The 15,736-nt window shown below is 38.7% G+C and overlaps 1 protein-coding gene across 2 annotated transcripts in view; it reads right to left on the bottom strand.

Moving 5' to 3' along the window:
* The window catches only part of GBE1 (1,4-alpha-glucan branching enzyme 1), a 156,278-nt gene that overhangs the window by 53,560 nt on the left and 86,982 nt on the right, over positions 1–15,736 (bottom strand). For both annotated transcript variants that reach the window (XM_033146824.1, XM_033146825.1), the window contains exons 8-12: positions 7,849–7,964; positions 7,212–7,339; positions 4,614–4,712; positions 1,894–2,004; positions 1,008–1,179 (exon numbers count right to left, since the gene is read on the bottom strand). In XM_033146824.1, the coding sequence (XP_033002715.1) occupies positions 1,008–1,179; positions 1,894–2,004; positions 4,614–4,712; positions 7,212–7,339; positions 7,849–7,964 (626 nt within the window). The remainder of the gene's footprint in view (positions 1–1,007; positions 1,180–1,893; positions 2,005–4,613; positions 4,713–7,211; positions 7,340–7,848; positions 7,965–15,736) is intronic.

Raw genomic sequence — 15,736 nt, 5'->3', positions numbered from 1 at the left:
ATGTACAGGCCGAGGGCAGGGCCATTGGTGCAGTTCTGAAATTGCACTAACAGCAAGAGATCATTACAGATGGCAGATGCTTTGCTAGCCTCAGGAGCCATAAACGAAATGCAGAAGCTGCAAGGGCAGTGGCATCCAGTGCAGCAGAGTAAGGTTCTTGGAAAACAGTTGCACTGTAGCATGGAGCAGTCAATAGACTGGAGAGGCAGTTTGGGACCTACCCATTTAAGACTGGGGTGCAAAATTTGGTATGTAGGCTGACAGTAATCTGGACACTTATGGAAGGATGACCATCAGTTGGCCAGCCAATGGGATGGGAGATCTGGGAAAGAACTAAAAGGGAAGAGGCCAAAAGTCACTTTATTACATCTTTGAGGCAATGATTTGTGATTATTTAGGGTACAGAAAGTCTCCCTTGCCGACTTTGAGCACCTGAAGGAACAGTGGCTGTGTTTATACATAATTTGTTCTCAGCGTGGAGGAGGGAAAATGATGGCGGGTGATAAAGCCACATGACAACTTGCATAGATGAGACAAGGAAAACCTACCTGAACAGGGCAAGGATGGACTTCCAGCTGATCTAGAGCAAGACCTAAGACTCTGTGCTCTGAAGCTTTCATGCAGTACCTTAAATGGTTTCCCAGCTACAGAAAATAGTAAATCAGCTTTGTTGATCAACAATGAATTAGACTACAGCATAAAACCTTTCTAGGGCTAACTCTTCCGCAAGGCAAAGGAGACAAAAGGTTAAACTCAGACATAGAATGCAATCCTACACCCACTTGGCTGGGAGTGAGCCCCACTGAAATCAAGAGTTTTATTTACTGTGCAATCATACAAATACACCCTTGAAAGTCAATCATGATCCAGTCATATTGAAAGCAGTTATTTTTCACTAACTTGTCCTTTTGATTTCAATGAGTCTGGATCCAACCTCATGAGTTGTATATCACGACAAGACATCTTTTCTTTTTTTGGCACAAATTGAAATGCACAGAGTTACTTACCCATGAAGTTGAGATAACCCTCTCCTCCCATGGCATGAGTTATGAGGCGAATCATTTTATGAAGCTGTATTCCTCGATCAATAACTGGAGTAAAAGGTGAGATGACACTCATGTTCTCATACATCTCGGCATCCATCAGCCGAAACGCCAAGGTCTTGTCGCCAACAAGAGCCTGCATTGATAAATAAAGGGGTGAGGAAAGAAATCTTCTGCATATCATTGGTTCCTAAGCTACAAATTACAGACATGTTCTAGTACCAATAAAATAACATGCTGCCCAATACAGTTAAACATTAGCAACTGTGCTCCTAACAAATGAGCACTGCTCACCTGTCAATTTTGGCCTGCCAGGGATGGAAGAGATAAGGCCCTTTGGCCAGAAAAGCTTCCTTACTTTGATCTGGATGTATAACTAGGGAAGGGACTCTCATGCAATACAAAACCCTGAAGAGCAGTGGCTGTTTTCTTTTCCAAGATAAAAATCTTCTGGTACTCACCATGACCCTCTTCCCCCCTTTTCTATCTATCACACTCTCTCCTGCACCCTCCACAATTAATCAATGCCCCACTTTGCATATCCACTCCCCTTCTTCAACCTCTCCCTCTACCTTGCCCCTTCTGCTCTTTGCACCCAACCAGCATCCCACCCCTTCCCTTCCCCTTCTCCCAGCCGCAACATTTGCACCCATCTCTACAGCTTGCCCCAGCCACAGAACGGAGGACGGTAGTTCTAGCAGCAGAGGCTGCTGCCTCCTTCCCCTTCTCTCCCTCCCTCTCCGCCCACAGACTTGCCTGGGTTTCTGTATTCACCAAGATTTTTTATCCTTCTTCAAAATTTTCCCTAGGTCTCTGAACAGAATTTCAATTTTCCTCTCAAGCTTTGTACCTGGTCATGACTCTCTGCATACGCAATGTATTTCTCTCCGTATCTTCTATTTGTTAGCGTGAACACTATATTGCCCATATCCCACTCTTCATCCTTAAGCTCCTTAATTATCTGCAAAATTAAAAAGGAATCATTCAAAATTACTGTTGTTTGTTACACTGTATCACTTTTTTCCACGCTTCCCCCTCTGAATTGTCAAGCTAACATTCATATTCTGAGTCTTTCAGAAGAACTGAAATGGTAAAAGTCTACTTTTTGATGTCCCAAATGGTATTCTTCTTTCAACTCCATAATATACTGTAGCATTTTAAAGTCCCTATTTTACTTTTCTGCCAAAACAGCTGCCAACGTCTGATTATTAACTATGCATGTCAGTGTTATTTAAATTGATTTTCTCTATACTTCTGTAAAACAATGAGGGCTACTTGCCATCATTTTAATGGTTGACTAAATGTAGCAATTTCACTGCTAAACCTTCCTGTTCCTTATTATGCAATACTGCATAAGCCTCTGATGATTGCTGAACCTTAAAAGAAGAAGAGTTATTTCTGTAGTGTTTCACTGGGTATTTTACTGTCTGGCATGCAGCATAGTAAATGCTTGGAGCAAGTTAAAAATTAATTAATATCAAAACAGGCTAATCTGCTATTAGACCGTGTCAAAATGAAAAGGCGAATTCTTTACTTTCATGTTGTTAATCTTTGTGACAAAGTAGCTTGTGTGGAAAAATACAAAAAAAATGTGCATACCATCTTTTTCTTTTGCTTAATATTGAGTGCCAGGTATACAAACAAATCTTTATTAGGCTACATTTTTATTGGGAAGAGGATTCACCTTCAAATCTATGCAGGTAGGTAGGTAAGTATATGATGCACACATAAAAAAGGATGTATAACTGTTCCCCCCCCCCTGTTAGCAGCACTTGTTTAATTCATATAACAGTGTTTCATTCAGGACTGTTCTCATAAAAGGGAACCAAAAGATACAGTACCTTACTGAACATGCCTGCATTGCCAGGACTCATACTTTGCACACTTTCCTTCCTACCCTGTTCAAGCTGGATTAACAAATATCATCAACAGGGGAACATAGCTTTGGAGAAAAAAATGGCTCATGAAGGGACTAAGAAAGATGCTTCTCACAATTCCAACATGTTCATAGCAATTAGCGGAAGAAAGGGTTTGTCTTAAGGGGAGCTGGATCAAACACTGCGAAAATGTTAATTTGTTCTGCCAGTCTATTTTGGGGGTGGGGGTGGGGGGTGGGGGGCTGAAATAGTGAACCATGTTGAAGTAATGGACATCTCTCAAAGTGCAGAAAAAGGTGGTCCTGCTGAACTTTCATTTTTGCAGCTGTCAAGTGCACATACTAGTTACTTTTTTCTCTTAGTATTTTCAGTTCACATTAGTCTTGTTGTGTGCCTGTTGTAATAATTGTTATTAGCATTTAGGTGTAATTTAAAAACAGTCCCATTCACTTAGGCATTTGATTGCCGAGAGATATTCTTCTTAGAAACCCTGAAATTTAGCTGTGAGGATATTTGATTGTTTGCAAATGTTTCAAAATTATTTGCTTGGTTTTTATTGTTTTGTTGTTTGATGTCTTGAGCTCCTTTAGGAGGAAGGGTGGTATTAAAAACAACAACAGCTAAGTAGCATTCTCTCTATTAAGAAAAAGAACCTATAGCAGAGTTTGGATTTATTTAGCATGCCATTATTGGGGGGGGGGGAAACTGTTACATATTTTAACTGTTATATTTTACTACTGGAATTTGGCAGGCTTTAAAAAGAAGTTTGTCTAACTTTAATTAAGTCACTATTTATAAATACAAAATTAATGTGTCATCATATCTGTAAGGTCCGCTGGGTGGTTGCTCGTGAGTAAACAGCCAAAACTCCATCCTGTTTTTTAGCAGGTTTTTTGTGCAAACTATTTACAGTGCAGAGCTACAAGTTCATGTCTGTATCAGTCACTCACAGAATCTGGGAGTGGCCCCTTCCAGCTGTGACCCCAACAAATGAGTTTCGGTATATGAAATCTTTGCCTGCCTTCCTTACGTTTCACCCCTCTGCACACTTGGGGCGACGGAAATGGCGTATCTCCCCCCCCACCGCCCATGGGGCGAGGGGAGTACAAGGTCTCTCCAACATCCCCAGAGCCTCTGCTCTCCAGCCTCTGAGCTGCCTGCCCCTCCCCACTGGAGACATCGCTGCTTCCTCTCCTGGAGGAGGAGGTGCTGCTGGTCAGGTGGGGTCGGGGCTCTCTGTAACACCCCAAAAGCTCTTCCACCACCCTGCACTGTGCCGGGGACAGTTCCCTGACAATATCCTTGTCCTACTGACGTGTATAACAAAGATCCAGATATGTTTTTAAATCTTCATTTTGTTAGGTTTGCTGTAAGAACGTATCAAAATTCAATCCATAAAACCAAGGTCATAATTGTCATGGTATCAAAACATTACTGCAACATGTCGCAGTAATGTCACTTTGGAGAAACATATAGCAAGAGTTATCCTAGCAGGAACAGAGGATTTGAGGGAAGGGAGGACTGAATGATTATCCTAAAATTATGGCACTTTAGTAAGACAAGGTATGTGAAGCCCTGATTAAACTGACACTGAAAATGCTCTAAAGATTTAATCTTGTTAAAGGAAACAAGAGCTAGAGTTGAGAGAGGAAGGGAGAGAGGGAAAGGGAGAGGGAGAGGGAGAAAGTCTGACCTGAATCCATTTGTCAGGAATTGCCATGGCCAATCGATAATCAAATCCAGCTCCTCCTTCTGTTACTGGACAGCAAAGGGCAGGCATTCCAGACACTTCCTTGAAAAACAATGCAATGTTACAAATCAAATATCATTGTCCAAACAGCAAAACCTTACCAAAAGTTGAAAGAGCTTTCCGGAAAAGGGGTGAGCTGGAGAAAGAACTACAAAAGTGAGAACCTGTGGTCTGCCAAATGTTTTTGGACCCCAACTTTCAGCATTCATGACTGCTGGCAATGCTGGCTTGGGTTGATGGGAGTCAGACTTGAAAAACATATGGAGTGCCGTAGGTTTGTTTTCCATAAAGTACAGGAATTGGGTTTTGGTATAACTACTGTGTAAATCATGTAAAACTTTAAAACCTACTTATTAGGAACTGTATAGCACCAACCCAGTATCTCCATGAGAAGGGTACCGGGATATTAAAGTATCCAACTAGCTCTACCAAGATGTGAAGTGGGGGTAGGGAGAGAAGCTGAAATGGATTATTTCATGTGGGTAAGCCCGTCCTTAGATGTTCTTGAAATGCAATGTGGAATATTAACAAAGGACACAATTCAACTGTCTGTTCATTTTCTCTTTCACATTATATAATTTATGCACATTCCATTAATTATATGCTGGCATAACAGAAACAGAATTTGATCACGGGCAACAGTGAGAGATGCATTACCTCTCTAACACATTCCTCGCCCCTATATGTGTAGGGAAAGCAATGGAAGAACCCATCTTCAGTGAAGAATATTCAGAATATTAAAAAGAATTCTGTTACTTAATTTTATCAGACAGGTCCTTACAGAACAAGACGACAAATCGATCCTACTCTAGATGAAAGCATGCTCCTCTCCTGTGGCGCCAGTCATTCCACTATCATTACATGCAAGCTCAAATTCATGCTAGCCATTTGTAATTTAGAATGATATCAATAGTTCCTCCCTCCCAATTTCGTTCCACCATGAGCATGTGGATCAATTCCACATTTTGTATAGAGGCTCCCACTAGACAGAAAAAAATGATGTATTGAAGTTGAAGTAGTTTTCAATTTAAGTAGAATAAATTGAAGGCACATCTTGTTAAAAAAAAATCTTAAATCAGGTAATGCAAACAGGCTCTACTTTGCTTCATTGGTAGGAATACTGATAACATATTGTGGCTCACTAGATGATGGGCTAATTTTACTTGAAATGAACCCCAAAATCAATAAGACAATTTTAAGTTTAATATATCCCATAATTGCTTCATTTTATCAGTTTCTGTTTTAAATACTTGATGTTGTTGAACTTGTGTGTTTGTGTGTAATGGTTTCTTATGGCGGAATATGAAATTCTTATTTCCCATGCTTATATGGAAAGAGAATATTCTACATTTTTTTCATTTTAGAACAAAGAAGCTGGTGGTACTACCCATCTGAAGTATTTAAGTGCTGACATACCAAGATTTATCTGTGCCTGTAATTCCTTTTAATTGTGTTGTCCCAGGTTGCATATAAAATAGTTGCATGTAAAACATTTTCACAATGTTAAATGCTAGCAGGATTCTAGACATAATTCTTTGATCAAAATAACTGCAAATAAGTTGTTTGGGCCTTTCAGTCAAAGTTAGTGCTTTAGAGTTTAATCATCTTACTGTGCAAATAATATTCCTTTGCATCTTCTCATTGATTTTGTTGTTTCGTTCATAAATCATTCATACAGACCTAAGCATTCCAAAAAATCTTCTTGATAATCTGAAGTGGGCCAAACATTTAGGGCTCTTAATTTATCAGAGATTGGAATTTTCAGTGATACATATATTAGTTCATATTTGCTTTGACAATACTAATTGTAAGCTTTCAACACCTTGAATAAAACATTTGTAAATCATAATGTAACTCACTTCTTAAACAGGCTAAGAGTTTAAAAATATTTCAGATGATCGTACTGTACTTCATAAGTTTCAGTGCTTTCTGAATTTAACATTTAATTTGTACTTGTGACTAAATGATGGAACTAGTTTATGCAAATGTATTACTAGCAATTAGTGAGCATCCTAAAATAAAAAGTCTTCATCTTTTGTCTACCTTCCTGAGACTGTGGAGCACTGGTAAAATGATTCTTTCGGCTCCATTTAGACTCTAGTTTCTTTTGCTTTTGATATCCTCAAAAGCTTTTCAACTGCTTGTTCTACTAACGGTATATGTTGGGAGGGGGAAGACTTACTTGTTTCTATATTGCTATTTTCTCATGAAAATCAATAATATATATATATATAGAACAATGAAATAATGGTACATTAAAATGTACTAAATGGCATCTATCAACAAACGGTACATTCCACCACAAACTGAGTAAATTCATGTTCCTGTTATTTAAATGAGAGAGATTTAAGCATGCATTTAAATCTCCAATTCAAATCAATTGATTTTAAAAAATACAAAACAAGAAGCTTAACAGAGGCTGGAACTTGCTTAAAGATAAGTACGTGGATGCTAATGTAACTGTAATTGATTCAATTAAACGGTATTTCAAATAATAAAACAGGTAAAACTAATTATGTCAACATGTATTTTAAGAATTACCTCTGCTATCGTTATACATTCCGGATGCAATAAATGTATCATGTAGTTTGCCATCATTAGGTACGCTAAAGCTTCATCATCAACGTGCATCCCGAAGTATTCATTGTAATCTCCACTAAAAGCTGTGCCTAATAAGACAAAATCATAAAGTCTCAAGAGCAGGAAATCAAAGCTATAGGCTTCAGCCCAAGATTTTCAAAAGGAAACTATTAAGAAATTTGAAATTATTGCATGGCTACACTAGGTAAAGGGACCCCTGACCATTAGGTCCAGTCGTATCCGACTCTGGGGTTGCGGCGCTCATCTCACATTACTGGCCGAGGGAGCCGGCGTACAGCTTCCAGGTCATGTGGCCAGCATGACAAGCCGCTTCTGGCGAACCAGAGCAGCGCACGGAAACACCATTTACCTTCACGCCAGAACGGTACCTATTTATTTACTTGCACTTTGACATGCTTTCAAACTGCTAGGTTGGCAGGAGCAGGGACCGAGCAATGGGAGCTCACCCCGTCGCAGGGATTCGAACTGCCGACCTTCTGATCAGCAAGCCCTAGGCTCTGTGGTTTAATCCACAGCGCCACCTGGCTACACTACTGTATGATAATTTGAACATCACTGGTGTGCAGATTAAACTTACCAATACCATGATGGTGATACAGCATAGATGATACGCCATCAAATCGAAAGCCGTCAAAGGCATACTCTTCTATCCACCACCTTAGGTTGGAAAGAAGAAATCTCAAGACTTCCCAGCTGAAAAACAACAACAAACAAGTCTAAATATTAAGGCGTACAATCTATCTTAGATATCCTATGGTTTCTATGCTAAACATTTATTTTCTCCTGGTGAAATATGAACACTGTTTTCATTTTTCTTCTTCTCTCCCTAATTTTTACATTGTGCATTTTTTGGTGATAATTAACAATTATCCATTCTAGTGGACTTCATGTTTCATAATATCAATTATCCTTTTATCATATCCAGCAGGTATGAAAGCAGGAACATCCCAAATCAGTCAGCAACTGTGAACAGTTAGGTCTACACAAAGGGCATTAACTCTACTGAAATAAATTGACGGTGCTCTTAACTATGGACTGGATGGTACTCTTTGAGCTTTCTGTGATTTCAGAACTACTTCACTTCAAAAAGAACTACAGTCGTACCTTGGAAGTTGAACGGAATCCATTCTGGAAGTCTATTCAACTTCCAAAATGTTAGAAAGCCAAAGTGTGGCTTCTGATTGGCTGCAGGAAGCTCCTGCAGCCAATCAGAAGCCACAGAAGCCCCGTGGGACGTCCAGCTTCCGAAAAACGTTCAAAAACCGGAACAGTCACTTCTGGGTTTTGATCATTCGGGAGCCAAAACGTTCGAGAACTAGGATGTTTGAAAACCAAGGTATGACTGTACTCTGAAGTCTTTTCTATGATTGAGAGTTACAAAATAAACCAAAAGTAATGAAAAACCCCTTTTTCAATATATGTGTAAAAATTTTAAAAATTCTATATTTGTCTGCAATTCAGCCAATTTATTGGTTTATTTTAAAATTTAGAGAGAACTGGCTTACTATTTGCAACAGAAGTTAACAAAACAAGATTAATTAAATGGTGCTTTTCCAGACACCTGTGTTTCTCAGTTTGAAATCATTGTTAAATGGAAAATAATGGAAGTAATGAGCAGTCAATTCAAGTAGTCTGAGTTTGATAATGTTTTGAGTTCCAGGATGACCACTTAAAATCTTGACCTAGAACTAAGGCTAGTGGTGTCACTTAGGAAAACACCTTTTTAACAGAAACTCAACACGTTTCAATAAACAAGTGTTTGCCTTCACAAGACTTTTAATGCAAATCCTCACTGATTTATTGCAACTGGGCTGTATCAGTTGACCCTTTTTGAGCCATCATTGAAACAAAAAAGGATCACATGAATGCTAACCCAAACCCAAGCATTATCACTGAGGGCAGCTTCTGTCACTGGTAACTCTGTGCACAAATTAGGCTCTGCAGTTCACCAACCCATTGTAAACCAGACAGTTACAAATTGGAAAAACAGTAAATGGAAGACACTAATAAGAAAAAACCCAAAGCACTAAGTAAGCAGACCGTAAAACATTTTCAGTAGCCATTCCATTACTAAGTCTATACTGAAAAAGGCTATTCGAAACAGAAAAATATCTAATCTGTTGCAACATATCAATAATAATAATAATAATAATAATACCCTGCCCATCTGGCTGGGTTTCCCCAGCTACTCTGGGCGACTTACATCATATCTAAAAATATAATAAAAACACCAAGCATTAAACACCTCCCAAAACAGGGCTGCCTTCAGATGTCTTCTAAAAGTTGTGTAATAATTTATCTCCCTCAATGATTTTGCAATTTAATTAAGGTCAAGAGAGTAAGGATTCTGTTGTAAGAGATGTCTGAAATTGCTGCTGGGGGAGGGTGGGTCGGTAGGAGTAGGGACAAAATGGCAGACAAAATCACTGCTGATCTGCCAGCATGCAGTTCTACCTCTCCAAATATCTTCAACACACTACTTTTATGAAGTAGAAACAGTGCCTGGGGTTCTATGCATATGCAGTTAAATCTTAATCATAAATTAAAATATCTTCACTTTAAGACCACACGGACATGCAAAGTATGACTGCCCCTCTACTATAAAACATAATTTTCCCTTGTTATATGCTGCTGCTGCTTAGACTTTACCTTTGGTGTAAATTTTGGTTGGTTTTTGGTAGCACCTGTATTGATAGGGGTACAGGCAGATCATATGAGAAATTAAACTCATAGCCATATATTTAAAGTACAGTATTCTCCCTTTTACAGTAGTAATATCAGGCGCTCAAACCTGTTCCTTTACAGCTTACAATACAGTTGTTTATCCTGTCCCCTTCTTTTAAAAACAACTTCTTTACATGTGAACATTTCAGAATTAGGGGAAACAGTTTAGCCTTCAAACACACAAACAAACAAACATGCTTTTTATTGAAAGTTTCACACCATGAGAGTAACTCTCAGCTATTCCCAACACAGTACTGCATCTGTTCAGTTTTGTGAGAAAGCAAATGTCCAATGCGTTCCCATTATTTCATTGTTAAATTACGTAAATTAGGGGGGGGGGGAAACCATAATTAATCTTAGCCAGCCTATGTAAGAGCATCAGTAAGAAATGTTGAATTAGAAAGGATACTAATCTGAGGTCAGTGAACATATTAACTCCTCCCACCCGCATTTCTTTATACATAGCGACCAGTGGGAAGCAGAAATCACAAGGGACTGTATGTTAGGACGCAATGGAAAAGCTTTTAGATGCAACACACAGTTGTAGTATTTGATTAAAAGGGAAAAAAAGTGTTCACTATTATTGCTATTTATATAGCACCAGCAGCGTACAAGGTGCTTTACACAGAAATATAATCAGAAGTGCCTCTGGAGCTTGCAATCTAAATTTAGATTGCATTGCACTTAGAGTGCATTGGAGGAGAACAACAAGGGGAGGAAGAGACAATGGCGGCCAGTGATGAATCTGAGCACATGCTGCTATTCGTACTTAAGCTTTGTGGGGATGAGGAGCAGGAAATTAAAAGAAAGGGTTCATAGAAGATGAATTCAAAGGGGAAAACAGGAGGCAGGAAGAGGGAGGTGGGATCATGAAGGTCTAAGTATGTAAGAGCAGCTGAAGGTAGTAGAATTGGAGGTGCAAGACCATGATCAGGAGTAGATCAGGAGAACAGGGAAGAGACTGAAGCCAAGAGATGCTAAGGGTTTGGTGTCATGTGCCAAAGGGAAGCAGAAAAATGATCAGGGAGGAGCAAAGCAGCAGCCATCTCCTCTCCAGGAGCTTGGGTGTTAGCTCCAACCTATGGTTTGGTTTACCACAACATTGCAAACCAGACCCCCACCCCCAAAAAACCCCCATTAATATACAAAGTGATAGAAGGTACGATGATTGAACAAGTTCATCTGTTTGTTAAGTTTAACTTAGGGCTCATTCTAACATTGTTGAAGACTTGCTGCCTCTGCACAGGTTTATCACATCTTTTTGCAGTGGTAATATATAGGACATTATACTTTGGGTCCATTCCCCACATCATTTTTAACACACTAGTCCTGAAGGGAAATTGCTTTGCATCCAAAGCATAGCATTCAACTGAATGGGAAATAAACAGGATTCTGGAGTGCACATGTGGTGGTACAACAAATCACCTTCATAATAGTTTAGTTTAGATTTTAAAAAGAAAAAGAAAAAAAAGCTTTAAATTGTGAATTGTTTTGGACTGCATCATTTTTCAAAATCTTTACTGAAACCCAGGAGCTCGAAATTTCTTTCAAATAGGTATCTTGATCTATCAACAAGGGTATCTATTCTATTTATTTCATTATTCGATAATTAAACTATGAAAACATTCCATGCAAAAAGAAATGTGGAAAATATATGTGTGATTCTTTGAACATATTTGCAACTGACTTTGTTCCTCTCACCCCAGACAAGCAGCAGCAGCTAAACCTAGTAAACCTAAAATATGGGAATTGGAATCCAAAATGTTATTTGAAATAACTTACTTAAAATAACTGCTTTGAAATAACTTATTTCAAAATGCAAGGCACAGTCAAAGGAAAAACAAAGCCTTTTCAAAAATCATTAATTCCAAGTTAGATTCTTGATTTATTAGATTCTCCCCTCCCTAAAATTGGAAATCTCCAGATACTAATTTGGATTCAGACACTGTGGTTCAGGCACTCTTCAAATATAAATGAAGGGTTCTGCTTTTCAAGTAAGGTTTTGTTCTTTTGTGGATATTAAAAATGAAATACATTTAGTGGAAGTTAAAAAGATCTATTGACTTGAGAGACAGTCTTTTGAACAGCTTGGCAAGATGGTATATCTTAATAATGATTTAAGATTGATTCGGAGATACATAGCTAGGTGAACAGAATAAGAAAGTAGCATAGCCAAAAGGTTTGCCTTCCATAAGAGATTCTTTAGCATTTGAAGCTCAAGTCAGCCAATATTGGCTCAGGCACTGGCACACTGTTAACAAATATAAGTGCTTGTCTAAGTGTTTGCAGCAATAAAACAAAATAAATCCCCTACTGAGCAACATCTATAATTCCTATTTAAATATCCTGCTGGAACAATGTAAATATTTTGTCTACAGACAACTATTAGCGTCAAATAAGATTCATTTGCCCATAGCAGATCTGGGTGGTACTTATATTTCACAAAGAGTGTTGACATGTTGAAAAAGAAGATCAATAAAGATATTACTGATTAACTACGGTCAGTCATTATATTCTGAAACAACATATGGGCTGCTAAGTCTGGAACTATTCTTAGCTTATAAAAATTTGCAAAAAACCACCATTCAAATTAGCATCAGGGAGCCACTGGGTGTCACTGATGAGGCCTTAAAAATTCCTGTCTGAAACTTTAAAACAACTACTTTGTACACTATTAAAATACTCAATTGATATCAAAGATATTTCAGCAAAGTTTGCATACACAGCAGTTTGACACGTACTGTCTGCCAATCAACTTGGTTACAGTGGCTTAGAGCATTTCTTGTTATACTAAGTAGTCATATGGTAGAGCCCTCATGGATGGAAGCCATTTCACATGCTGGTGATGAAATGCTTTCAAGCATCTTATACTGGCTGGCATCTAGGACTGGACACTTGACAGGAGGGAAAGATAGGAAACAGGAGCAGCTCACTGTGACCAAAGTCTCCTGGCAGCAGCATCACTGTCATATATCAGGACGGGAAGGGGTGACACATGGTTAGAGCTGCATGGAGGAACTGGTGAGAGAGCTGTTTTGGCTCTGCCAGATTGTCCACACTGCCCTGACCGCATTGTTGCCTTGCTTCTGCCCTACTGTTATGGGGCAGAGAGTCTATTGCAAGGAGGCTATAAGTGCAGCAACACCCCACTGGGCAAGCAACTCTTGACTGCACTGAAGTCTGTGGCAGATAGATAGATAGATAGATAGATAGATAGATAGATAGATAGATAGATAAATATGCTTTATTCAAGATAATTTCTGAGCCAGCTTGCTATTGAATACTGGTGTTGAGAGAGCATCACTGGTTGCCGGGACATTACTGAGTGAGTCCTAAACAACCTAGAAAAGCTTGCCCATTTGCTTATTTCTCTGCCTTATCTTGGCATCTGGTAGGCCACTGTGAGAACAGAGTGCTGTACTAGATGGGCCTTTGGCTTGATCCAGGAAGGGATGTTCTTATGTCATTAGGACCTGCCAGAAAAGCACATCTGTCCTCAACAAGAAACTGTCCCATTAGTCTGGTGGAACAGTGGCTATGGTACTTTCTACCTAATGATATCAGGCTGGCACTATGTGTAATGAGTTTTAGGCACAAACTTAAAACTTCAGCCAGCCTTCTTATAAAAAATAATTTACTGTTTTTATAACCTTCTTGTCAGATGATCCACCCTGTGCTTTTGTTTCTTTAAAGTATTTTGCTTTCATTTTATTGTCACGTTACTTGGGTTTCAACTAAGATTTTGTGCACCACAAAGGTATATTTTTATAAGAGTTTGCGATATGGAAATCCATAACACAATAAGAGCTATAAAATAAAAATTCACATTATGGACCTCTTGGATAAAAGAAAAAAAGCCAATCTTTGTATGTGCATAGCACTGTAAATTATTAAACAACAAAACTAAACAAGCAGCAGGAAGTCTGCCTGGGATTATTTTCCCTCCAACAATCTCCTATGCAGATTTCCCTTCCTATACGGATCATCTGGGATTTAATTAAAAGAAAGAAGCACATTCTTCTAAAACAGTAGCCCAGAGATTTGAGAGTTATGTATACTTCACGACTGTTTTGAAATTTCAGAAGTTGCTTTAACTTATCAGAATTAAATTATAATATAGATGTTGGAAAACTTTTTTTCTTTTTCTAGATTTCTTATTCTCCATTCTTGCTTAGAAAACTACCACATATCTCGGAGAGGGAATAAATTAAAGTTAGTTAAGAGTCCAATTTACTTTATTCTTTTTTAAAAAAAGTATATTCAAAGTTTAGAAAGCTGCCTTGTTTTACCAGCATGTTTTTCAAATGGTTTTGCACAGGATGCGTTTTATACTAGAGCCGCAGCAAAAAGTACCAATACTGTACTGAAGGATAGTGCATTTCTAAATACAGTACTAGATCAGGGATGAGAAAATGTTTTCCTTCTAGATATTGCTGGATCACAACTCCCACAATCCCTGGCCATTGGCTGTATGGCTGGGCCTTATGGGAGCTGGAACATGTGGAGAACCACAAGATTCCCCATCCTACCTGTTAAAAAACAACAACATGGTTTCAAAAGCTTGTCAGTTTCTATATTAAAAACTCTCTCTCTCTCTCTCTCTCTCTGTGTGTGTGTGTGTGTAAAAACAAGTAAGATGCATTTACATCACTCATACTTAAATCTTAGCCAGGAATGAGCAATGTGGACCAGATTCTGCTCTTTAGTTCCGTGTATGTGTGTGAATAGTGTTAATGAGAGAGAAAGGTGTATGTGTGTGTGTGTGTGTTAGGATCAAAGCCTTGGTTTCCACTTTTCCACTGACATTTCCTGTTTATGAATGGAAACTTGAAATAGAGTAAAAGAAGACAAAACCATTTTCAGGCATTAAGCCTACTCAATTAAAAACAATGAAGAAGGGGAGTGCAGTTGTGCCTGCTGCCCTCCCCAGCATCCCCCACTAGCTCTCCTTCTGACCTTTGGTGTGTCCACCTGAGGGCACTTTGAATGCTTTCCACAATGCGTTCCATATCATGAGGAAGATACCAAGTGTGCGCAGCTGTTGTTGCTTTCTTAAGTTATCTGCTCAGCATGGGTTTGAGATCTGTGTCATGAACTCACCGGTTGCTTGATCTAGCATCTGCTTCTGTGTTATCCATTTACAAAATGGGGTAAATAGTTTCTAAAAGGATGTTGGACTAGATGGGGCTTTGGTCTGATTCAGGAGGCCTCTTCCTATGTTCATTCCCCAACCTGCCATTTTGTGACTGGCTCAGGCCTCTTCAAATGTTGCAACAACTTATGGAAGCCCTACATCCATTATAGCAATTTATAAAATTTTAAACAAGTGGAGAGAATCAATGGAGAAAGATTTCTTTTTCCAACAACTGAGAGAGGAACAAAAATTGGAGGTGGTAGGAGAGAAAGCTGGTCCATGCTGGACCAAAAATAATTATTCTTTTTTATGAGTGACTATTTAATGTGTTTTATAGCATACCAATAAAAATATAAGAAAAATTGCAATTATTTTCCATGTCCCGCACAAATATCTCAGAGCACAGCTTAATTACCACACAAACTTTGTTGGGGTTTTCCACCCCCTTCCCCTAGCTACATATTAAAGATTTTGCACACAGCTGTGTTTGATTGTAGATAATAAAGGAAACTTGATCCTTCAAGGGAAATTATATGTTATTGCAACATCTTCTAACTAAAGGAGCATCTGTGGCTTAAAAGTCTCCTATTCTGTCATATCAATTTAA

This window comes from Lacerta agilis, chromosome 4, assembly GCF_009819535.1.
Source record: "Lacerta agilis isolate rLacAgi1 chromosome 4, rLacAgi1.pri, whole genome shotgun sequence".
NCBI lineage: Eukaryota > Metazoa > Chordata > Lepidosauria > Squamata > Lacertidae > Lacerta > Lacerta agilis.
The sequence above is the reverse complement of the archived record's forward strand: the minus strand, read 5'-3'. Positions and strand labels throughout refer to the sequence as shown.